Here is a 26,498-nt window from a genome sequence, read left to right on the forward strand (position 1 = left end):
AAAATTACAAGTGGGATACAAAGATAAAATAATTCACCCATATCAAAGATTTTGGAATTCAATTGAAATAGTTATTACTTCTTAGGTTTTTTATTTTTTTAGTGTTTTTTGGGTTAGTTTATGCGTATTTACTTACTCTGAGATCTTGAAGTAATGATCAGGTAAACTTTCATTGACCATCTCTAATAGGAGGTCGAGGTGAATTGAATTTAAGTCTTTTAAGTAATACACTCAAAGTCTTGTTTATCATCGACTACCTAGTGTTGGTTATCTACTTCATAGGTTTGATTTCTTCTAAAGATCATTAAGTTTCGAATTGTTTTAACGATTTTTGGAAATGATTAAATATATATTTTTTTAATTATTGAAAAACTCAAATGAAAAACTATATATAAAAAGACGTTGCAAATAAATCGTTGAAGACGAAAAAGAAGTTAAAAGGGTATTTTATTTTTTAATACCTGAGGTGTCTATGTTAGTTTACGTGTACTTAACTAATTTTTAGGAGAAGTTATTCTACAACAACTAGCTGCCATTACTCCCTAAGTAAATCATGAACAAATGTATTTATTTTTTCCATCAATTAAACAACATCTAAACTATTAGATTATAATATAGATTTGTATGAATTAATAAACAAATTTAATTCCTTCTCAATAATGAAGACCTTTTCCAATATCTCATTTTCCTCTTAAGTAGGAAAGTGATATGGATAATTATTGTATTTCACTGTAAATTAAATTAGATTTTCGGGAGAAGATGCAGGAGCAGGACCAGCATTGCTGACTTTATTCATGGGATTTTAGGTTGCATTAAATGACTCTTTGATTGTTATATAGAAAATTGATATAATTACACACCCATGGCCCATGGGTAGCTTGTGTTAAGGGCGAACACACAAGGGCGAACTGAGGTGCTGTGCATGACTTCAATTAATGGTCTCAAGATCGTTCAGCCTATAATCTCAAGTTTGGTTCTTTATTGGGCACAAATATGCAAGTTGATGTGGGCACAATTAGTCGAAGTGCGTATAAACTAGTTCGAACACCTCAATTAACAGAAAAATAATATAATTTAAATATAAAAATTATTTATATTTGTAGTTGTATGATATTTAAAGGAAAATAATATTGAAAAATTATAAAGAAACAAGTACAGTTAGCACTGGGCAAATGGCAATGATGGGTCTGTATATATACACAATATATATTCACTGCATGCTAATAGTTTCTTACTAGACTTGTATACAGCCCTTTTAACCTTTACGAAATCTTAAAGCAAGGGATTTGTTTTCTTTTCATATTGATAATCTTACGTTCAACTTCAATCATCAAGTAGTTTGATTTGAGGATTTTTATAAGAAAAGGACATAAATTTTAGATATATTTAAAAATTTTAAATACCCTTTTTGTGCTTTTTAATTTGAACCCATTTATCACTTTAGTGTAGGCGAAAGAACTTTAGTTTTAATTGTTTGAAACAATGTTGATATAACAGTGTATTGTATCATCTGTACGGCAAGTCAGTTATTTCTTAGTAGATTATGTTCTCTTTTTATCTATTCCAATTAGTAGTTAGTTTGAATGGAAGATTTGTCTTAGAAAAGTGCACAAATTCTCATATATGTTCAAAAATTCAAATGCCTTTTTTCTTTGTACTTTTAATTTGGACCCATTTGTTACTTTAGTATAAACAAAAACTTTAGGCTTAATTATTTGAAATAGTTTTAATTTGGAGCCATTTATCACTTTAGTATAAATAAAAACTCTAATCTTAATTATTCAAAAATAAGAAATCTTAATATACCAGTATATTGTATCATCTATGTCAAATCAATCATGTCATATAAATGTTATATTCCTCTTTTATCTATTCTAGTTGGTGATTAATTAACAATCACATTGATAATTTTCTAAAATAAGTAAAAATATATATTAATATTGTTTTGACTCTTTGTGATACTTGAGAGAGGTCTCAATTAATTAAGAATATGTGGTATTATTTTCTAATTTTAATCACTAAAAGTGTGGAAATTAAGTAGAGAGAGGAAAAGGGGTTTGGGTAAGTGGGATAGAAAACAAGCAAAAGAAAGAACTAAAAAGGAGAGTTTTTGAGTATACTTTTTGAAATCTATTAATTTAATCCTTTCCTAATTGTATTGAAAAGTGTAAGAAATTTTAAGCCATGATGAAGATCAACACAAAGCTAATGTTATGCCATCATGAATTTACGAGGATTTGAAGTATATAATATGATTACCCTCTTAGTCTTCAAGAAATGAATATGATCATAGTAATAATAATATAACATTATATAGAATTAATTAAACATTATAATGTTGTAAGTGTGTTCAAGATTAAATTAATGTTTAAAATTATTTCTTTGAAATGGGTATTGTTTTACACAAGCATAAGGCAATGAGTATCATTAATTCTTATTTGTTTTGACCACATTATTTAATTATTTATCAATTAATGAATCTTTGAGAGTTCCAATAAATAAATAAAGATAAGCTAGTTGACCATAAATTAAAATAATACAAGTTATAATAGAAGAAAAATCTATCTAGGTCATGTTGAATTTGGGCTCTTTGCTCTATGCATATGAATTTTGGAATGTTACATAAAGTCACACACAATTAAGGCATTTTTAAGATATGAATATAAGCTTAATTAATTAAGGCTCATAGGTTTATGATTAGTCAAATTGAATTGGTCTAAAGATATAAGGTCTAATACATGTAGATCCACTTGAATTATTACAAGAAAATCAAATTGATTTAAGGTCTAATATCATTTAAGAATTTAAGTTTTAAAATCTATAAAACATGGTCACAGAACATAATCTTCATCGTTAAAGATAAAAGAATTTTGTATAAAAACTTAAGTACCCGCTAACTTAAAAAAACTATAAAATAAAAAGTTAAACTGGGTTATGATTCTCTAATATATATATATATATATATATTTTTTTTTTATATCTTTTAACGATTATGGTCGGTTATGTGATAATTTTAGTGTCGATTTTTGAAAGAAATGATGAATACAATATGTATAAATTCATGTATTAAAACCTTCTTAACATTAATATGTTGTTTCTTTCTCATACCATGTGTTAATCTTTGTTTTTATTTTATCTTATTAATCCACAAAAATAGTGTTTTGGGTTTGAGCAATCCTCTAAATGAATATATTTGAAAGAAATTATCACTATGCATGCCTTCATGTGAATAGTCATAATTAATGCTTGTAATTAATATAATTAATTAATTTAAGCTTGTTTAATTTATTTCTTTTGTATGAAGCATGTTTTTGAAAGGAAAAAAAAATTAGCTAAATACATACTACATGCATCATTCCCAATTAAGCTTTAGTCATTGATAATTTATTGTGATTCTAGAAATCTTTCAAAACCTACCATAGTCAACATTGCTTATTTATTTATTTTTTAACATCCGTAGGTAATTCGGATGATTAAGACAAACTAAAAGTAGTGTGGATAAATGTTTGGTCTCAGGTTCAGATTCTTCATCTAAGTTTCTGCGATTTAAGTGGAGAGCTGTGGCGATAGATACGTAAGTTGATTCGGACACCTTAATTACAAATTTTTTTTTCATTAATTTAACAACTAACAAAATTAATAAATTTTAAAATTAAATCCACATAATTTTCTTACATATTTTAGAATGTTTATTCAATTTCTATTTTCTAACCCTTGACTTGAGGATATTATTTATTTATTTATTTATTTTTGCTAGATATTGAGATTGTCTTTTTTATTCTATTTTATCTTATTTTATTCTTGTGAGTTGTGACCATTCAAAAAATGCATTTAATGCATATTTATAACTGCAAGCGATTTGGTTTACTGGGACCAACAAAAAGATTAAAGAGTAAAAATTACCGAAAAACCCCAAATCTTTAGGTCAAAAATTCAACCCCCTACTGGTTTTAAAAACTATCAAAAATGGTCCAAAAACTTAAAGGTGTTTGACTGTTTGTACAATCCTGTGTTGGGTCAAACCCCACAGCTCAAACACTCAAAGACAGTCTTCATGGTACAAACCATGAACTTCAGAATGCAGTTTGTTCAGGTCAAAGAAAGCTTAGTCAACCCCAAAGTTCGAAGATTTGATCAGAATAATTATATATTTGACTCACATTTTACTTTCTTTTCATTTTAACCCCTTATTTTTTGTTTGATCAAACTCATATCAATTTAAATTCTTAATTTAAAATGTTGATATAACTTTTTCGACCTCTGATCTATTGTAATCCAATAGTTGTCAAGGAGTTAGGGCAAAAAATATTTATAAGATCATCTCTTGTGTTAAAATTTATTTACTGTTTTTGTATGGATCCATTCTCTTTCCTTTTATTTTTGTCATTATTCTTCAATAATTCAAGTACTTCAAATTTGCCATACTTCTACAATAATTCCTGGTATCTCCCTCTGTCATTTATACTTAAAAATAGTAAAAGGCTGATTCCAAAAATCTTTCACATCAGAGATAAGGTCCATAATTGTTCATATAGCATATGGGCTTAAGCAAAAATCCAAATTAGAAGGACAACACCATGTGACGGATAATTATTGATTCGATAATATTACCATATTGATAACGTTGTTATCAATCGACATTTAGTATAACATTATGTTTAGAAATCTATTAGTAACATTAACATTAACATTAACATTAACAATTTTCAAGATCTGATTATAGCATTACCAGACTAAGGACAACGGCATCATACATTTACTAGAACGGTCCTTGTGTTGAAAATTGTGGTGTTGTCTGTCTCACTCTCAAATGGAGTAGCCATAGCTACCTTTCTTCTGAAATTTGCAGAAGTATAGGGATGGGAGGACCTGAAAAACTTTCACATCAAAGGCCAAAGAAATCTCTGTGGCAGAATGCGTACCTTCGATTTTGTTTCCCTTCAAGGAAAATTTAAAATACTTTACATTTCCCCTTTATAACTTTTACTCCCCCAGTTAATTAAATTAACCCTACCAACAATTCTTTCTTGAAAGGTCATGTGCCATGCGCGCACACGCTTCCATGATTATATATATTTCCCTTAGTCAAAAACCCTAATCTGCATCATCATCAAAAACACATTTTCATTTTCATTTTCAGAGTGAAGAAGTTTCTTGGTCTTGGACATATAACACAGTGTTCGAAGCTTGTGAAGGCAGGTTGGTTTTTCACCTACTTGATTTTATTGAAGATTTTTTTTTTTTTAACAATATTTTCCTTATGATAAAACTCTTAAACATTGCATTTCAGTCCCATCCATGTTTAAAACATGTCATTGTGTGTGGTTTGTAAATTATTTTTTCTGTTTTTGTTTTGTATATTCTGGAAATTAATTAAGTAAAAGTAAGTAAGTAAGTATTCTCTAAATGGATGTCTCTTAGATGACATCCATGCAGGTTTGATATATGTGTCTCTTGAGTGTCTCCAGGTTGACACTTTGCTATATAAATATATGCCACCTCTTCTCTTAACCCTTTGAAAACCCTTCCCCTAATTTTTCCTCTAATTCTCCTCCAAACCCCCACTTTTCATTTTTCAATTCTCTTAGCTCTCTCTTCATCTCATCTTCTTCATTAATGAAAAGGTATTTCTACTTCCATTTCCATTATCTTTTTATCTTTTTTGTTTCCTTCAACACTCTCGTCCTACCAGTATTGATAACTGTTGGATTGATACTGTTTAGTATGCTATGTTCTGTGTGATTATCTGTAGTGTTATATGTTTGTGGTACTATAAAAGAGTTTTGGTTGGAAGTTGAGGGTTTTTAGAGATTTCTTTCCTGCCAACTCTGTCAAGAACTGGGTTTAGTTTCAGACTCACGTGACCCAAACCCAAACCCATACCCATACCCAATCCACTTCTTGATTCTTTCTTTTAAAAGTGGCTGGTCTTTTTAGGTATAAAATTTTTATTTCCCCTAATTACAAATTTGAGGTCCAGGCCACTTATTCAATTCAATAAACTTGTTTTAAAAAATCATATTATTACCCTAATTCTTATTTTATTTATAGGGATGGCAACGGTTCTGGTTCACGATGGGTATGTACATACGTACCCACACTTGTATCCGATCTCATACTCATGAGGATTTTCGGATCTTTTCCGATTACTTCAAAGTCCAAACCCAACCCACACTCATATAAATCTGTCCATTTTTAAAGGCCATGTTACTGTTTTATAATAAATCTCATTTTTTTTAAAAATATAAATAATAATACTACTTTAATTCTTAGTTCTTGCATTAATTTAAGTATAAACTTTTTGGGGGTCTTTGGTTGTGGGTTAGATAAATGGGGGTCAAAATTGTCTTTTCACAAAGAACTATATTATAATATTAGTATATACAGATTTCATTAAGAAAACAACTAAATCCATGATTGGCATGAAGTTGTTTTGTCGTATACATGATCAAATCTGTGGCTTAAAATCCATTGATTTTATGGTCAAAAACAACTTTCTGTCTCCAAGATGTTCTAGAGTCTTGAGTTTCAGATCAAAAATCAATGATCATCTCATTGAAAAATCAAACAGAAAAGCTTCTGAGATTTCAATTCTGAAGACTTCTAAAGCCATCATGCCCACCTTTAACAACGAGATCTCCTTTTTGATAGCATTTGACTTGACTTCACATTTATTCATAATAGAAATCTTCATCTATTCCTAGATGTAATTGGGTTTGCTTTAGCACTCTTGATACATGAGTAGTCTCTCCAAGAAAATGAATTCGTGAAATAAAACAAAAGCATTTATCTGAACTGTTTCTGTTGTTTTAATTTTCTTTTCTCTTCCTCTTCAGGAATTTATAAAGTCATGGATGATTACGGTATTGGTTGTTCAAACAATTCAGGTACTTCAATTTTCTTGCTTTAATTTCATTACATATTTTTCTATTTTATCTCATTTTCTGGGGGTGGTTTTATTTATTTATTTATTAAATGATCAATTATTTTGGTTTCTAATTATGAAAATATAGAACTAGTTATCACAGAAACACATTGACTTAGAAAAATTTGATTACAATTTTTCATGTTTTATTGTATAGAACACATTTTGGGAGAAATTAGTGTAAGTGGCATTTTACTTGTTTTACAACATTTTAGCATACACGATTTTACTATTCAAATATTAATGTATTATTTTTTATTTTTTATTTTCAATTATTATTATTATTATTGTATTTAATTATATTAATGGTCCTTGTGACAATATGCATTAGGGTTCATTTTTGCAAAATTCTATACATAGAGAATTTTCGAAGAAGATAAAAAAAAATTTGCTAAACTCAATGGGCATGAGAGTGAACTCTATATTATGTAATTGTTTTTTCTTGACTTTCTGGCTGAAGATGGAAGTGAATTGGAGACATTGCAAAGGCTGCACCAGGAGAAGGTAACGAGGATACATGAACTGAAGAGGCAAATCGAATCGGTGAAGCTTCGACTCGAGGAGAAGAAGAAGAAGAAGAAGGAGATTCCGGACGATCGAAAACAAGCTTTCAAGAATTTGAGTGAGAAATATAATAGCTTGAGGGAGGAATACAAAGCTTTACTTGCAGAAAGGTCAAGGGGAAAGTAGAAAAAAAGAAGAAGAAAAAAACAGAAAAAAAAAATTTAATGCATGCATGAAGTGAAGAAGAAGAAGAAGAAGAAGTGAAGAACTCAATATATTAAATATTGTGAAGAGCCTAAACTAAATGTGTTATTATAGTTAGCATCATCATCATCAAACTCTTTACTTAATTAAAACTTTTAGTGGTATTATGCTTTTGTCATGAAGTTTTTAAAAGTTGATATATTAATTAATTTTGTGTAAATTTATGATCTATCAACATATTATATCTTTCTTTGTAATAGCTAAAGTTTGATCAAATATGTAGTGGGCATTAGAGAAATTAATTTTTAACTATGACCTCGGATTAACTGCTTAATTATATCTATTTTCTTCTGCAATTTTTAATTGCATTTAGATTTATTTGTACATTTATAAGTCTCGAGCTAGTCAGATTGGTGGTTCGCTACTATTTTACCAGTTCGACCACTGGTCAATTTGAGTTAACTACTTAGACTAGGTTTATACTCAATTCGGGCCAAATTTTAAAACAGTGGTAATATTTACAAGTTTGAGGGTTAGTTTAAATTAATTTGGATAACGGAGATATTATTATTATTATTATTATTTAATTTGAGACTATTCCAACTTCTAAAAGCATTTTAAATGATTTTCAAGTCTATTACATTTGAAAAATCGTGAATTTTTTTTCAAGATTTTAATAGTGATAATTTTAATCAAAATAATTTCATTAACTTCTAACATAAACTAAAAATTTTCAGGAGTATCAAGGCCAGAATTAATTCATTAAAAAAAAATATATAAAATTGAATATTTGACATGCACTTTTTCATGAAATTATTTTTAATTTAAATGATCCTTTAGATGACTTGAGTCTAACGGAAAAGTATAGACTTCAGAATCAACATTTAAAAATATACAATCTTTGACCCATGTAAAACTCTAGAATAATATTCAACTTTTTCTGATATTTGGTATTTTTTAATTTTGAAAATCAGATTTACTTTTAAGATCACTCAAAAGTTCTCTTACAATTTTTAAAAGAGGTAAAATTCATATATACATATATATATTGATTCTCTCCAGCCAAATTATAGAAACTTTGACGTTCGATTCTATATATACTTATCACCTTACTATAAATGTTTCCTGTAAATGTTTTATTTTATTTTTCAGATAATTTTATAATATATTTTAATTAGATTATAAAATTATTTAAAGAAAATATTTTATTCAATATTTAGTATATTAGTACATCTTTCTGTTATTTTCAAATAAATCTATTTTTCTTTCATATATTGTTTTCGGAAAATGATGTTGCACACATTCACAAATCTCAAAAATACAATTAGATGAAGGTTCTTGGAAATTTAAGGGTTGAATGGAATTAAGTTAGTTTGCAGATTTGCAGTACGATCATGATTGCCACACTATCTCTTCAAATATTAATTCTAGCCAGCTATGTTTTTGATACAACCAATAAAAGCTACTGACATTTCTTGATTTAAACAAGTTACGAATATTCTTTGAATATATTTCATTCATTTTCTGATCTTATATTTAATAAACATGATCAAACATTGCATTTCATTTTCTTTCAAAATAAACAAAATCATAGATTATGTATTAGATGTGTGTTTCTTTTCTTATGCATTTCTTGATCACGAACTTGAAACTCAAGTGCATGCTTAAATAAACATGTGTTCATTGAAATGGGATTCCTCGAGTTAACTTGTGTTCTTAGAATTTATACGTGTTATCGTGTTTTATTTTAAATGAATCTGACTTGATCTGGTAACTATAGTTTACCGTTTAAAGTTGAATAAAAATAATTTACATTCTTTGACAATTTACAAGAATTATTCTTTTAACACGTGTGCTTGGTTAGGATACGCATTATTGTGTTACATATTCCTCAAATCTGAAATGATTTAATTTATATGTATCTTTAGAACACACACTAACTACAAGAACAAGATCTTACCATCTAAATATGAATAAAAATAATTTATATTCTTTGACATGTTATCTGTAAGAACTATTTTTAACATATGTATTTAGAATACGCATTAATGTGTTACATGTTAACTAGATCTAAGCTCATTTGATGAGAAATATTAACCCTACATTATATATATAGAGGTATAAAAACTCAAAACCTAAGTGCATATTTACATAAACACATTCATTGAAACGAAGCTTATTTACATGTGCCTTTAGAATATATATGCGTAAACTATTGTTTTCAACACATAAGTGGCAAGAACCAGGGATGGAGCCAAGAAACTTATTCTAGAGGGTCGAAATGTAATAGTTAATGAATGAGGGGGTTAGAGTTAGGAAGTTACATTTATGGGTGATATGGTTTGAGTTCAAAACCTGAGGTGGCCCAAAGGATAGTTGAATTTATGAGGACTAAATTAATAGTTTACTATGTAAATTTATGAAATATTTTGTAGTCCTCACTGGGCATGGGGTCATGGCCACCCAAAGGAAAACTATCTACCTAGGAATAATACTATACCAATAACCTTCTCCCATAAACTTTCTCTCACAATCTTGATGTGACAACTCATAATTGATTAATTTACAATGGGTCCCACATAGGTCCCACTACACATCTAGGTTGTGAGAGAAAGTTTGTGAGAAAAGATTGTTGGTGTAGTATTACTCATCTACCTAGTATAAGCCTCTTTGGAGTCCTTGTAATAACAATATCAATCAAGTTCTTATACAATAAGAACTTGCATTATCAACCTTGGTTATAGTACCTCGATCAATCCGCCAACCGGTCTCCAATACAATGATCGATCTCTAGATTGGACGCACTAGCTTTATCAAGAGCAGGGACGGAGACACCAAGGGCTCAGTGGGGGCTCATAGAAAATGTTGTTAATATCCTTCTAATTGTATTCTTAAGAATAAAAACCTTTTATTTTATTTCATGAAGTAGTCTCAATTCATATAACCACTACTTCTCTTTTTCTCTCATACCTTCACAATATTTTAAACTTTTTTATTTTCATTTTTACTTGTGATTGCATATAGATTATAGAGTATATAAGCAAAATAACCAATAGAGTTAGTAGATGTTAAGAGTTAAAAGTTGGATGACAATTGATTTATATTATTTTCAACACGTAAGAGGCAAGAACCAGGGGTGGAGTCAAGCAACTTATTCTGGGGATTCAAAGAATGAGGAGGTTAGAGAATTAGGAAGTTAAATTAATGGATATAAATTTTGAAATATTTATAACCCTGGAAAAATCTGTCAGCAGCTACTATTCCTTAAAATAAATAATAATAAAATCAAATTTAATGTAGCATCGCAAACAAATAACAAGTATATATCTAGCGTGGCTAGGCCTCTTTGGAGTCCTTGTAATAACAATATTAATCAAGTCCTGTACAATAAGAACTTGCCTTATTAACCTTTTGTTGAAGTGAAGACTGAAACAGTGTCACTTTGGGGATTAATGGAACGCTATCGTTTTGAGCTAATTTGTGTTGGATCCGAGTTGCTGATCCAATGGCTGAAGTCCTTCAATTTGGTCAACGGTATATAAGCGCTTGAACAATCATATTTTGGTGCTCTGCGATTATTGTCTCTATTGAATAGAAATTGCTCTCTATTAGGGTTTATTTGTGTGTGAGAAATCTTTGTAACTTGGGTTGTTTGAGTGATTAGGATAGTCATTCTGGGAGAGTATTCTTGCTCTCATTCTTAGGGTTTTCGGGTGAGATGCCTTAGGGTTAAGTTGCTGAGAAGATTTCTTGTAAACTGTAGAGAGTGTGATCTTCAGTTGTAATTGATCTTGTTGGATCTTAATCTCAATAAATAGTGCAGCGGGCTTACCCATTTCCAGAGCTCAACGTGGATGTAGCTTATCCAATTTGGATAAGTAAACTACGGTAATTTTGGTGTTGTGATTGTTCTTAATTTGTTGTGTGTTTGTCTTTGATTAATTCCATTGAGGTATAACAGTGGTATCAGAGCCTAAAGGCGTTAGGATTGATTGATTTGTTGAATCGTAGATTGATCTAGGGTTTTTTGGAAATTCTAGGGTTTGTCAAAATTTGGGACTTTTCAAATTGAGTCATTCCTTAGTGATCTAGGGTTCCCAGATTAAAGATTCAAGGTGTTAAATCATCGATTTGAGAGGTTCCTTGAAGATTTGGGGTTTTTTTGTAAACTCATAGGAATCTTTTCATCGCTATTGTCTAGGGTTTCAATTAGGGTTTCTTGAAACAAAGACAATTCCTAAACACAACACAAATGCTTACACCATGACCACCACTCGATTGGAAATCATGCAATACGACGGAAAGATAGATTTCGGTAGTTGGAAAAAGAAGATGAATGCTCTTCGCTCCCACAACAAGGTGGGGATTACACTAGAAAAGGACGCGATGAAGTCGCTAGAGGAGAAATTGAAGAAGAAGGATGAGATTAACGAGGAGGCATACAATCAGCACCAAATCTTGTATGCATGAATGGTAAACTCGAAACCTTGTATGCATTACAATCAGCACCAAATCTTGCATTCTTGAATGGTGCCTTATTTTCTTACAAAATGGGTAGTGTTAGGTCTATTGAGGATAACTCAGACGAATTTTTAAAGATGACCTTGATCCTTAAAGGAACTGACCGAGAACTATAGGACACTAGTTTAGCAATGATCTTACTAAATTTTGTAACTGATGAATATCTAGTAGTAAAGAATGCCCTTCAGTATTCTAGAACTGTACCTAGCATGGACTTAATAATAGCAGGACTTAAAGCTAGAGAACTAGAATTGAAAGTCCAAAAGAGGCTAGGTAGCAATCTGTTTATAAGAAGTAGGCATGAATCTAGCCAAACAGGAAAGAGTAACCAGTATCATCAGGGGTCTAGGAACAAGAAGAAGGGGAAGAGTAATAACAAACCTAAAACAGAGACAAGAAAATGTTTTTTTTTTTTTTTTTTTTTTTGTAATAGAATCGGGCACATAAAGAAAAATTGTTTTGAATGGATAAAGAAANATTCACATTAATTGAAAAAGTCTAGCCCACATTTCAGTTAAGCCTAAACACTGAAGATATATAGTAGGTTGTTGGGGTCGCTTGTCAAAAAATAACCAGATTCCAATCCAAATTCAACCACCCCACTTGGAAAAAAGAGGCATTGACTTTGAGAAATTCTCCAATTCATATCTAATATCAAGAAAATGTTTTTTTTTTTTTTTTTCCCTTTTTGTTTGTAATAGAATCGGGCACATAAAGAAAAATTGTTTTGAATGGATAAAGAAACAAAAACAAGGAAACACTGAGAGCAACCTAGCCTCTATTAAGAACCAATTGGATGAGCCTAAAGTCCTTACAATGTCAACATCTGACAGTGCTAAGGAATGGGTCCTGGACTTAGGCTGCTCTTTCCATATGAGCCTAAATAAGAACTGGTTTCAGGAGCTAGAAACACATGAAAATGAGACTGTTTTTATGGGAAACAACCAGGCTTGTAGTGTTAAGGGAATAGGCAATGTGACTGACAGCGTGTCGTCAACACTACAAAATTAATAAACCTTACTTCTAATTATTAATCAGTAGATAGCGTAAGTAAATGTTGATCCCACAGGAAAGTAGTTGAATCTAAATTCCAATTGTTTAAAAATAAATCCTAGATAACTAAATTGACCTAAATAACAAAAATATAAGCTGAGGGTTTGTAAAATCAAGGAAACTAATTAATTACCAAAAAAAATTATGATTGAAAATCAATATAAAAACAACTTAAGTTCTTGATTCAATCTCATCCTCACAATCAATGTATATCCTCAATTGCAACACAATCCTACCCTTTCATGGAAGTATCAACCCTAGGCAGTAACAAGCTCTACTACCTGGAATTCCCCTTAATTATGACTAATGAAACATGCTCTTCAACAGTATTTAACCATTAGACAACGTAGAACAAGCTCTCTAGATTTAATGTAATGGTTGCTTTAAGTTCCAATGAAATAGGTTAATCTAAGCAACAATCTCACAAGCTCAGATTATCTAACTTATGTTTTTTTATTCAAGTAATAAAATAGAAAGTTTGTCCACAATCTTTTATTACTAATTGCTATTGTGTTATTCGGAATAGATCGATTACGTAATACAATCCCTAATTCTAGCAATCAATATCAATTCAATCAATCTACCAAACCTGAAGTAAATTAAACGAATCAAATATCATATTCTATTAAAACAGAATAACATAAATCAAATCCATAGAAAGGTAAGAAATAACATTACTTTGTCCATTAGACCATCGACATGTGTTAGGAGTTGAAATCCCCTTGAACTGAATTGAAAGAGTTTAGCCAAACATCGTAAATTCAGAATAACAAGTGTTTTTGAATAAATCCCCTTGTGTGTGTGTTCCTTCTCTCATAAAAACCTAATGTTATATTTATAGCCCCTTCAAATAACCCTAAAAACATGTGTACAACCTCCCTAAAAGGTTTACAACTCAAATTCCTAAATTGTAGACATTGAGTTCTACTCAAAATAGGATGACTAGTTTTCTACTGGAAATTGTGAGCTGATTTCGTGTTAGAAAAAAACTGAATTTGGGCCTGGGCTCTTCATGAAAGTTATAGCCCTAGTTATGAGCTTTCCAATGCATCTTAAGCATCTCAATTGGACTTCTATAACTCAAGTTATAGCCCAATTACTTACCAGTGCCAAAGCTATAACGAGATTGGATCTTCTAACTTCAATGTAAACTTTGAATACCCAAATCTACTTGGATTAAAACACGTAAGCCCAATTTAGAAAGCTCAGGATGTCTACCTAAATATAAAGAAGACCTCTTTCTTATTTGGAACTCTAAGATTGTCAAAGTCTCCACTGAACCTTCAGAGGTCGAATCTGTCAATGTCTAAAAACTGCACATTATGCTCTACTTTCATTAGCATGCCTCCAACTTCAGAAAATATATTAATAAGCTCAATTAATCAGAAAATATATTGCAAAGATTAATATAAAGGAACTGAAAATATCAATTATTGAACACTTATTAGTGACTCTAAAACTAAGTGATGGAAAACTTATAAAACTGACCAAGGTTAGGTATATCCCTGATCTAAAGAGGAACCTCATATCTTTAGGGACCCTGGATGAGGCTGGATGTTCCTATAGGGCTAGTAATGGTTGCTTGAATGTGCATAGAAATCAAAATCTTATTCTTAAAGGGGAAAAAAGAAATGGTCTTTATATCCTATGTGGAGATTTTTATCCTGGATGTTTCAATATTGTATTGCTTTCAACTAATCTATCTATGACTGAAAAATGGCACCTGAGGATGGGACACATGAGTCAAAAAGGTATGAACATACTTAATAGCCAGGGGATGTTTGGTAGGGATACTGTCTCTAACTCAGAATTCTGTGAAAACCTTGTGTTAGGGAAACAACATAGGCTGAGTTTCTCAAAGGGAACTTACCTAGCCACAAACTGCCTAGAATACCTACATTCTGGTCTTTGGGAACCTGAAAGAATTTGATGAGAATCCAAGCCCATTGTGTTCTTTAAACATGCAAGATTTTACATTGAGATTCAAGCAACCCAAGCCTTACAAGGAGGACAACATTCGACCCAAGCGTTTAAGGAAGCTCACAAACTTGTCCAAGATGTGTTAAGGGTCCAAGACATGGCATAAGCCCTTTTTTGTAGCCAAGCCATGGAGATCAAGTGGAGAGAAGCTTAATTGGTCCAAGCCCAATGTGTGGATGCTATTTGATTCAATTTGGTGAAGGAAAATAAAGTAAATTGCAATTAGGGACATAGATTATTAATTTAAGGAGTGGTTGTCCTTTGCATTAAATGGGTGTGGTTTGCATTTTGTAATTGAATGGTGGAGAATTAACCCTTGATATTTTGTGTAAGATTTTGTAATATTTGTTCGGGGCAATTCTCATGTTTTGTAAAGCCTATTTAAAGGCCACTCTTTCATAATATGAACTAGACAATGAATATTGCATGAATAATGTTTTCCATGGAGAATTGTTTTTTCTCTTTGAATTCCTTTACCAAAGTTTCGGCCAAGCTTGGTGGTGGATTGATTTTTCAAGCTAGTGGAGTTCCTTTAGGCTTGAATGATCTTTGGCCATCTATCTTGTAAGTTATTTTCCCATTTGGTTACCATTCATCTCAATTTCAGGTTTGGTTTCTTTTGTTTGTGTTCCAATTTGTGTTGTGTATTTCCATTGGAATGAGTTAGTGTTGATTGAGAATAGATAAAATGTGTTGTTATAAAGTTGTCATAAGGGTTGTGTGTGCTTGTGGAGTGTTGGCCGGATTTGTGTTAGGGTGTTGCAAGTGAATCCTAGCTTAGGTTGAGTTGAAATTGGTTGAAATAAGGTGATATATGAATTGAGGTTGCATGAATTCATATTAGAATTAGGTCCCATGGTGGAAACAGTTACTTCTTGTCAATGGTTGATGACTACAATAGGAAAGTTTGGATTTATCTCCTAGAAACCAAAGACCAAGCCTTAGCCAAGTTTAGAGAGTGGAAACTATTAGTGAAAAACCAGTTAGATAGGAAGGTGAAGGCCTTAAGAACAGATAATAGGCTAGAGTTTTACATTGAGTTTGACACATTTTGTAGAGAATAAGGTATCTTGAGGCATAGGATTGTTGCTAGGACCCCTTAGCAGAATGGGATGGCTGAGAGAATGAATGAAACCTTATTGGAAAAGGTTAGGTGCCTATTGTTCACCTCAGGGCTTCTAAACACTTTTTGGGGGAAAGCATTAGCCACAACAACCTACTTAGTAAATAGAAGTCCATCAACTGGCATAAATGGTAAATGTCTTGAAGAAGTTTGGTCTGGGAGGAAGCTTGACTTAAGCCACCTAAGATTGGGTGTGTTGCCTAGGTCCACTAAATGCATATTCCTAGGATACCAAGAAGGCACAAAAGGATACAGGCTATGGGATAGGGAAACTCCATGGATAAAAATCATACTAAGCCAAGATGTGGTGTTTAATAAAAGGGTATTCCCCTGTAAAGTTACTGCCATTGATCAAAGACCCCTTAGTAACCCTGAAACATTTCCTAATCCTATTGATTGTACACAAATTGAGGTGGAGCCTATGACATAACAACCAAATTCTCCCCAGCTAGAGTTAAAGCCACCACCAGAAGCTGGAATAGAACAATTTGGCCCTGACCAACCAAAAGAAGAAGTAGTAAAAGAAACCATAGAACCCCAACCTGTTGACCTACAACAGTACCAAGGTTCAAGGGACAGAACCAGGAGAGAGGTAAGGCCACCAACTCGATATTCATATGCAGATCTGATATTTACTGCTTTGCTTACAAGTACAAAAGTACAAAGGTCAGAACCTGACGCATATGAAGAGGCCATGAAGTCTAAAGAAAGAGACAAGTGGAAAGCAACAATGAAAGAGAAGATGCACTCCTTAGAGGTAAACAAAACCTGGTCTTTGGTGCCTAAACCAAAAGACCACAAACTGATACAATGTAAGTGGTTATTCAAACTCAAAGATGACATTTCAGCCTCTGATTCCCCTTGGTATAAAGCCAGGCTAGTAGCCAAAGGCTATACCCAAAGAGAGGGAATATACTTCAATGAAGTCTTTTCCTCGGTAGTGAAATATAAAACTATTAGACTAATGCTTTCCATTGCTGCACACCAAACTTAGAATTAGAACAGTTGGATGTAGCCACTGCATTTTTACATGGCAATTAAGATGAGGAAATTTATATGTGCCAGCCTATAGGTTTTATAGATTACAGGGTACCAAATCATGTATGCCTATTACACAAATCATTATATGGCCTTAAATAGGCCCCTAGGCAATGGTACAAGAGATTTGATACATTTATTGTGGGCTTGGGGTTTACAAAAAGCAGATATGATAGCTGCTTCTATTTTGATTTAGATGAGGACATGCCTATATACCTACTGTTGTATGTTGATGATATGTTGCTAATCAGTAGATCCAAGTCTAAAATACAAGAATTAAAGAAGAAATTAAGTTCTGAATTTGATATGAAGGACTTAGGAAATGCCAACAAAATTTTAGGCATGGTTATAACTAGAGATAGGAGAAACTACGAGTTAAAAATTGATCAGAAATCATATCTCAAAAAATTGATAACCAAGTTTGGAATGACTGAGTCAAAACCTGTCTCTATGCCTTTAGCAAACCATTTTATGCTTAGTAAAACCTAGTGTCCTAAAACTGAAGCTGAAATGATAAAGATGGATACTGTCCCATATGCAAATGTAATTGGTTCTATAATATATGCAGTGATAAGCACTAGGCCTGACCTGTCATTTGCCATCTCTATGCTTAGTAGATTCATGTCCAACTCTAGCAGTGAACATTGGATTGCCTTGAAATGGGTTCTTAGATATATTAACAGTTCTTTAAGTGTCGGATTAAAATACTATAAAAGAGCTGCCATTTTTAGCTAATTTGTGTTGGATCCTTTTCGTTGATCCAACGACTGAAGTCCTTCAATTATGTCAATGGTATATAAGTGCTTGAACAGTCAGATTTTGGTGCTCTGCAATTATTGTCTCTATTGATAGAAATTGCTCTCTGTTAGGGTTTATTCGTGTGTGAGAAATCTTTGTAACTTGGGTTGCTTGAGTGATTAGGATAGTTACTCTGGGAGGGTATTCTTGCTCTCATTCTTAGGGTTTCTTGGTGAGATTCTGTAGGGTTAAATTGTTGAGAAGATTTCTTGTAAACTGTAGAGAGTGTGATCTTCGGTTGTAATTGATTTTGTTGGTTCTTGATCTCAATAAGTAGTACAATGGCCTCTCCCATTTCCGGAGCTCAACGTGGATGTAGCTTATCCAATTTGGATAAGTGAACCACGATAATTTTGGTGTTGTGATTGTTCTTGATTTGTTGTGTGTTTGTGTTTGATTAATTTGATTGAGGTATAACACCTTTGTTATAGTACCCCCCATCAATATATCGACTAGTCTCCGATACAATGATGCTTTTTCAAAAGCATATAGTATATATATACTTGTGTCAATTTTTTTTTTTTTTTCATTCAAATTGATTAGACCAAGATTACTATTTTATGTTGGGTGAAGATCGGGGACTTGCTTGATAGATAATGTTGTACAGCCCTTGTCGGCACATCTAAATAGATATTGTCTATTTTGTACCTAACTTATAAGGATTTTCTTCTATGCTTCACGCAATTATTTTTCACCTTATTTAAAGAGACACAAAACTTATAAATTGACTCATCTCTTATTTGGCTAAAGATGTAGGATGTGACAATTATTAAGTAATAGCTTTATTTATCATATGAAATAATGAAAAGCCTTGAGTACATTACAAAATGGGAGCACAAGACACCCTTATTTAAACTTAAAGCCCATCAGAAACTTGTAGCAACTCTTTCAGGCAAAAGTTAGTTGATACTTCTGCGCTTTACTTGGCGAGAAGACACCAAAATGCTGCTCAGTCCCTGCAGCTTTCAGGTTCTCATCAAACAGGGCAAACAAATATGTTTCAATAGCCTTTCCAGGCTTCCTGGGAGTCCCTGTGTTTCCATTTACATGACCAATCAAATTCCTGTAGTAAGTTCCTGCATTTTCCACAGTGGCTGCAGGATCTCCTTCTGATGGCCACCCACTTTCTGATATAACAATCTCCAAATTGGGGGCACCAGCCTTTTCCAAAGCGGCATAGTGAGCATCTGTTATCGCATCGAACAGGTTCTTGTATTGATATTGATTATCTGTTACTACAATTCCTGGAGCCGTAAACAACGCGTAAGGCAGGCTGATTTGCGCGGTGTTACCGATGTAGGCAAAATAAGGGTACACTTTGACAAGGAGTGGAGCTCCATTTTGTGCCAGGAATTGAATTATGGGGGTGATGTAGGAGCTCGCTTCAGTACTGAAAGTTCCCGCGGACGGAGGCGAGGAATTGACTACCAAAGTAGTGTCGATTGAGGTTGAAACCTTGATCTGGCCTTGTAAATTTGCTGCAGCTATTGCATTGTGAACGTTCTGCATTGCAGGAAGAACATATTTAGCTTCTGCATCAGCAGGGTGGATTTCTTTTCCGACTGCAATGTATCGGAATTTGACATCAGCAGAGTAGGCCAGGACGTTTGTCTGGACCCAATCTCCAGCTTTTGCAGAATCTGTGAGGTCCTGCAATTTGTCTTTCGGGACGTCGAGGATGAGTTGAATGTTGGATCCCTTCAGGGCCTGGAGGGTTGCTTGATCCGGATCGTAAATTCGCATTTGCCCAATGTTATTTGCTTTGTAGAGGCTCACAACGTCAGCTTGTGATGGCAAATTGTTACCATTTCTTCCATAGCATACCCCTATGGCGCCTGCAAAAAAATTTAGAAGTACTTTTGAAATTGTAGTGCTTTATATGTAAAATCTCGAAGTGCTTTTGAACATGAAGAAAACAATTGAGAGCCTTAACCTGTTAGTAAAAACTACTAAACTAAATAAACAGAAATAATACTACATATATAGATTCCGAGTACAGATGCTTATGCACAAATTCTAAAGACATCATATTGCCTTTATCTTTTGAAATCTCATAGTATTAACTAATTAATTAAATAATCAAGAATAATGCTACACGTATAAATTTAGTATACAAACTCTTTAATGTATAAACTAACGTAACGCAAAACAACCTGTTAAATAAATATGTTAAAAGAGGAAATTTTTGGTGTCAGACTTTAATAAATGGTGTAGTAATTTAGTTTTTAAGACATCAAATACAATTAGTCAAATCTTTTGAAAAGTCTCAGTATTAACTATTGACAGTCTTTCTTAACATGTATCCTTGAAACACGACGTTAAAAAATCTCCAACGATTAAATTAGATAAAGTGCTATAGTATAATTTGTGTGTGTGTGTGTGAGAGAGAGAGAGAGAGAGAGAGAGAGAGAGAGAGACCTGATGCTCCTATATAGGACATCAACAACCCGAGGAGCAAGAACATTGTAACCCTGAAAGGTTTTTCACTTGCGGAATAAGAGGAGAAAGCCATGGATCAGAAAAATAAAATAAAAACCAAAGTTAATTCTTCTCTGGGGCACAATCTTTTAGCTAAGCATCCACCTCTATATATAGAGATGGAGGCAACAAGTCCTTCCACTGGAAGAGATCCAATATTTTAAACCTCAGTCTTGACTAATCAGTTCCAGATCTTTTGTCAATTACTCCATGGAATTTTATGACACCAAGACTTTTCAAATGATATATTAAGATAAATAAAGACTAGTCAAATTCAGTGAATCACATAATCTGCCATAATTGGTGGCAAAGTTCTTTACAATTCTCCTTTTGCATTTCTAGACCCTGAAGAAGAGTCTTTGGCCGCCTGGTGGCTAACCTTCAAAATTAAGCATGAGCCAAACCTGAAAAACAGGGACCAGAAGTTACAGGTTAAGGGTCCAGTTAAGTGCCAATCAGGTTTCTCAGAAGTGTCCGAGATTGCCACAAGGTCAAGCCCATATCTAGTGTGAAAAATTTTCATTTGTCACTTTCCTTGTTTCACTCATTTATTGGATGTATATTCTTACTTGGAAAATTCTTCTATCAGTTTTCTTCGATGAAGATTTTTGCAAGTAAGAGTTCACATTAAGTAAATTATGTTAAGGAAATTATGCAAGGTGTTATATATATATTTTCATATTTTCTCGATCGAGTAGCATGTGTTATATATATATATACATCGTTAGAGAGTGAAAACTTTGATCGGTTTACAAACCATGGGTCCTCATAATTAAGTCATGTTTTAAATGAAATATGTTTGCTTAATTAAAGAAAATCAATTAAGGTGGAATCCAAATCAGATAATATTTTCATATTTTCTCGATCATTTTCATATTTCTCGATCGAGTAGCATGTGTTATATATATATATAACACATGCTACTCGATCGAGAAAATATGAAAATGATCGAGAAAATATGAAAATATTATCTGATTTGGATTCCACCTTAATTGATTTTCTTTAATTAAGCAAACATATTTCATTTAAAACATGACTTAATTATATATATAACACATGCTACTCGATCGAGAAAATATGAAAATGATCGAGAAAATATGAAAATATTATCTGATTTGGATTCCACCTTAATTGATTTTCTTTAATTAAGCAAACATATTTCATTTAAAACATGACTTAATTATATATATAACACATGCTACTCGATCGAGAAAATATGAAAATGATCGAGAAAATATGAAAATATTATCTGATTTGGATTCCACCTTAATTGATTTTCTTTAATTAAGCAAACATATTTCATTTAAAACATGACTTAATTATATATATAACACATGCTACTCGATCGAGAAAATATGAAAATGATCGAGAAAATATGAAAATATTATCTGATTTGGATTCCACCTTAATTGATTTTCTTTAATTAAGCAAACATATTTCATTTAAAACATGACTTAATTATATATATAACACATGCTACTCGATCGAGAAAATATGAAAATGATCGAGAAAATATGAAAATATTATCTGATTTGGATTCCACCTTAATTGATTTTCTTTAATTAAGCAAACATATTTCATTTAAAACATGACTTAATTATATATATAACACATGCTACTCGATCGAGAAAATATGAAAATGATCGAGAAAATATGAAAATATTATCTGATTTGGATTCCACCTTAATTGATTTTCTTTAATTAAGCAAACATATTTCATTTAAAACATGACTTAATTATGAGGACCCACGGTTTGTAAACCGATCAAAGTTTTCACTCTCTAACGATGTGATGTGACAGGGATTCTCCTCTCAGGAGTCACAGTTCCGTGACAACTTTTGGCACCCTTTGGTTATGCAAAATGCTGTTATTTTTAGCCATCTTCTTTGCCTGTTCATCAAGGAAAAAAAACCGATACTGGACAACATATATTTTGGCTTATTGCTACCAAGAAACCCATAAAATAAGGCATCTGCTTGACTAAATCTTAACTTGCTTCCACTCAACAATACTTATGTGGCGAAATGAGCGTAGTAGAATAGTAGTCTTTGATGATGATAGATCATCACAGTCCAAGGAGAATAATTGGTTTTGAAAATTTTATTTATTTAACTCTTTTTTACAGATATTTTTGACATTGTATACAAGATTTTCTTGGAAGTAATTGACTAATAGGCTCATAAGAGCAATAAATCAAACCAGAAAACTGTTGAGACTTGATTTTGACACCAACAACTCCATACATTTAAAGTGTTAAGAAAATATACGTGACATGATTATGATGCAATGGCGATATATGTTTAAAGAAACATAAATAAAAGATTGACACGAGAAATTTTTATAGTGGCTCGGATGGTTGAAGCAAATCTTACGTCCATTGCTTTTTTATTATTTTCTGATTATTTTTCTGGTATCGCTTGTAAGATGTACAAAGGTGGAATAATGCTTTTTTTTTTTTTTTTTTTTTTTTTTTTTTTTTTTTTTGAGAAAAAAAAATTGTCTGTAGAACGCTTTCGTAGCACATAGGATTAACTATATGCATTTTTATAGAGAAAAATAATGGTTGAAGCTCGAATGTATTCCCAGCTCTCATATGCTACACCTCCTCTTTTATGAAGAGAGCTGTCCATTTATACCTTTGAGCTCAATGTAATGAGTGTTTTTGCAAGTTATTTTGACTCTCATTCATTCTAATCCTTGATTTTTATAAAATTGGGACAGGTGTTATGTAATATCTTTTTGAGACGATTTGAGTTTTGACAATTACTATGATTTTGTCTTTGGTGGCTTGCTAAACTTTGATTGATGGGACTGATAGCTCATTCTGATTGATGGTTCTGATGTCAGTATTTTATCCATAACAAATACGTTATCAATATTGCATTTCGAGGATGGTTTTGATGGTTTTGATGTCAGTGTTTTTGTAAAACCGCTTCCTAACCGGGTATTTCCTAAGTATCCCTTGGCCATTGAGAACCTAGAAAACGCACGCCTAGGAAAGAAGATTATTTTAAAATCCTATTTAAAGAATAAACCTGTAGTTTAAAAATATATATATTTTTATTTTAATTTAATTTTTAAACTATAATAAGTTCATTGTACAAGTCAAAAACTATAGTTTCCTTTTTTGGAGTAAATTATGAAATCCATAGTAGTACTTACTAGAACATACACACTTTTACAAAATTTACTAGCAATTTGATTTCCTTTATTAACACAAACATATATACTCTATAATAACATGGACATATTTACTGAATTATGAGATATAAACATAATTACTATACTAAATACTAGCAAAACCATTCAATAGTTATAATTAAAACATCCCTTTATGCTCATAGCGTCCCTCAGAATCCTCTCCAGCTTCATGCCTTAATCCTTACTTGCAAAACATTTTAAAACATTTCGCGGGGTGAGCGTTAATCGCTCAATAAGGGAAAATGGCCATTTATAAAATATTAAGGTTCATTATACAAGTATATTACCTAGGACCTTACCTACCTACAAAACATGACCTTCATTCTTTGACAAAACAAGTTCATAAAACATATCATACACTTTGGACTTTTATCATAAACATAAGTCATAACATAACCATACATAATATAACATAGAACATATATGACTTATGAAATATTCATATACATGGCATGCTTATTTCTTTTGTCTTTATACTTGATGTTTTCATTAATCTTTGTTATCCGATTGGATTCATTTGAACCATTACCGTGTTCTTGGTCATCACCTCAAAGGACTCATGGTTTCCATAAGAATTCCATTCCTTTGATCTTGGTTTATACCTCAAGAGACTCATGGAATTCATTCTTTAACATTTCATAAATTTTTTCATAAGTCAACTAAATAAGCTATATGCATGACCATTATGAATGCAAACATATGGAATAACATCTCCCATGCTCAATCATACTATTCATTCATTGAACATGTACCCTTGGCCAATTGCACAACTCATCAATTAATTTAGCAAAACTCTATGACATGAATATTCTCCTACTAAACCTTAACTTAATTCATTCAATTTCTCATATAATACAAGGAATTTTAATAGTAAGATTATTCAGGGATTTATTATAATTAAAAACAAATGGGAATTTCCATTAAGAAGGTGGATGCTATATAGTTCGTCACTTTTCAAGCAATTTTTCCCTTATCTTCCAATTCGAATTGATTTTTAACTAAAACATAAAAGTTTTAGGTCTGTTTCTCAAATTTTTAACACTTCAAGAATCAACTCAATCGGACTTCTATAACTTCAGTTATGACTGATTCAGTGAAGCATGTACAGTATAAGTCTCAAAAAGCCAAATCCGAATTCTATTCATTTTAACCATGTCACCTTCATTTGCACATTCACATCATTTGCCATGTCATTCTAAGTATAAAAGGCCATAAAAACCTCCCTTTTTACAGAACCAAAAAGTGCCAAAACATCGTCCAACTACAAATCTCTTAATTGGCATAATCATCCTCCATATGCACACATACACCAATCAACACACCCATTTAAACAATCCATAACCAAAACATAGCATCACACTCATATTAACATAAATAAATGTAAGTTCCATAAACCCTAGGTGTTATCAATTGTAGTCATAAGGGAGATTTTTTTCCTTACCTTAGTATTCAAAGCACAAAGACACTCCTCCTTAGCTCCAAAGGTTCACCCTTTCTACCTTATACACATAACCACTTATGAATTTCCCTTTTAACTAAAAGATCAGAACAACTAGGGTTTTGAAACTCACCTTAAACCCTGAAATTGAAGTTCTTTAAGTGTGGATGGTGATCTCCTTTGAAAATCAACTTGAAATCCTATGAAAATTTGAGAATAAAATGCTTGGATTAGTGGCTTTTATGGTGGATTTGAGAGATGAAGAAGAAGATGATGCATTTGGGGTGTACAAGGCCGACTGCTCTCTCTTAAAACCTTGTAAATATTTATTCCATTGGTACTTTATTATGATTGGTCAATAAAAGTTAGATGTAAGGGTTATTTGGCATAAATTTTTCATATAAGGGCGTTTTGGTCATTTTTACCACAACATAATGATTAGCACTCATTTAATGCCATTTGACTTCTTCAAAATACTTAACAATTAAGCAATCCCATTAGGTAAATGACTAATTTACCCTTGGTGCACTTTTATGGATACTTAAATCATATGAATTTTTATAAAAAGACCATTATACCTTTGGTTACCGTTTACGCCATTTAACCATATCAATCAACTTTATGACCATTCTACCCTCATTTCTCTTCAATGACATCACCCTTTACACTTTATAATGGCCACATCTCAAAATACATGTAAATTGACAATTTTACCCTTCCATTAAAAAAAAAAAAGAAAATTACTTGAAAAGGTAAATTTCATACATTAGGGCATCGGAATAATAACGCAGGGTTTACAATCATCCCCCCTTATAAGAATTTTGTCCTCGAAATTCAGTTGAAGACTTCTGCATATCTTTCCTTCATATCTTGCTCAACCTCCCATGTCACTTCTTCTACATTATGATTTCTCCACAATATTTTAACAAGCGGTACTTTCTTATTTCGGAGCTCTTTCTACTTGGAACTCTATATCCATTCTTTTCGGGTCTGCATAACTCTTCTGTCTGTCTTGGGCTTGCTTCATTCTCTCTCGGATTAACTTTACATCTTCTATCATTTTTTTGTGTCATTTTTGGACCAAGAGCTTCAGCTAATGCATTCTTTTCTCCTATTTCGTCCCAATGTAACGGAGATCCACATTTCGTTCCATACAAAGCTTCATATGGTGCCATTTTAATGGTTGCTTGATAACTATTGTTATAAGCGAATTCAACTAGAGGGAGAATGTCACA

The 26,498-nt window shown here is 32.0% G+C and overlaps 1 protein-coding gene across 1 annotated transcript; it reads right to left on the minus strand.

The window, feature by feature from the left end:
* Nucleotides 1-18,906: 18,906 nt before the first annotated feature.
* On the minus strand, nt 18,907-20,730 carry LOC116142090 (glucan endo-1,3-beta-glucosidase-like). Its single transcript, XM_031427543.1, has 2 exons — nt 20,565-20,730; nt 18,907-19,981 (listed from the first exon to the last, which is right to left on the minus strand). Exons 1-2 carry the CDS (start codon nt 20,656-20,658, stop codon nt 19,035-19,037), a joined length of 1,041 nt encoding a protein of 346 aa, XP_031283403.1. The 5' UTR covers nt 20,659-20,730; the 3' UTR covers nt 18,907-19,034.
* Between the last annotated feature and the right edge of the window lie 5,768 nt (nt 20,731-26,498).

The sequence above is a fragment of the Pistacia vera genome, unplaced genomic scaffold, assembly GCF_008641045.1.
Source record: "Pistacia vera cultivar Batoury unplaced genomic scaffold, PisVer_v2 Contig405, whole genome shotgun sequence".
In the NCBI taxonomy this organism is placed as follows: Eukaryota; Viridiplantae; Streptophyta; class Magnoliopsida; order Sapindales; family Anacardiaceae; genus Pistacia; species Pistacia vera.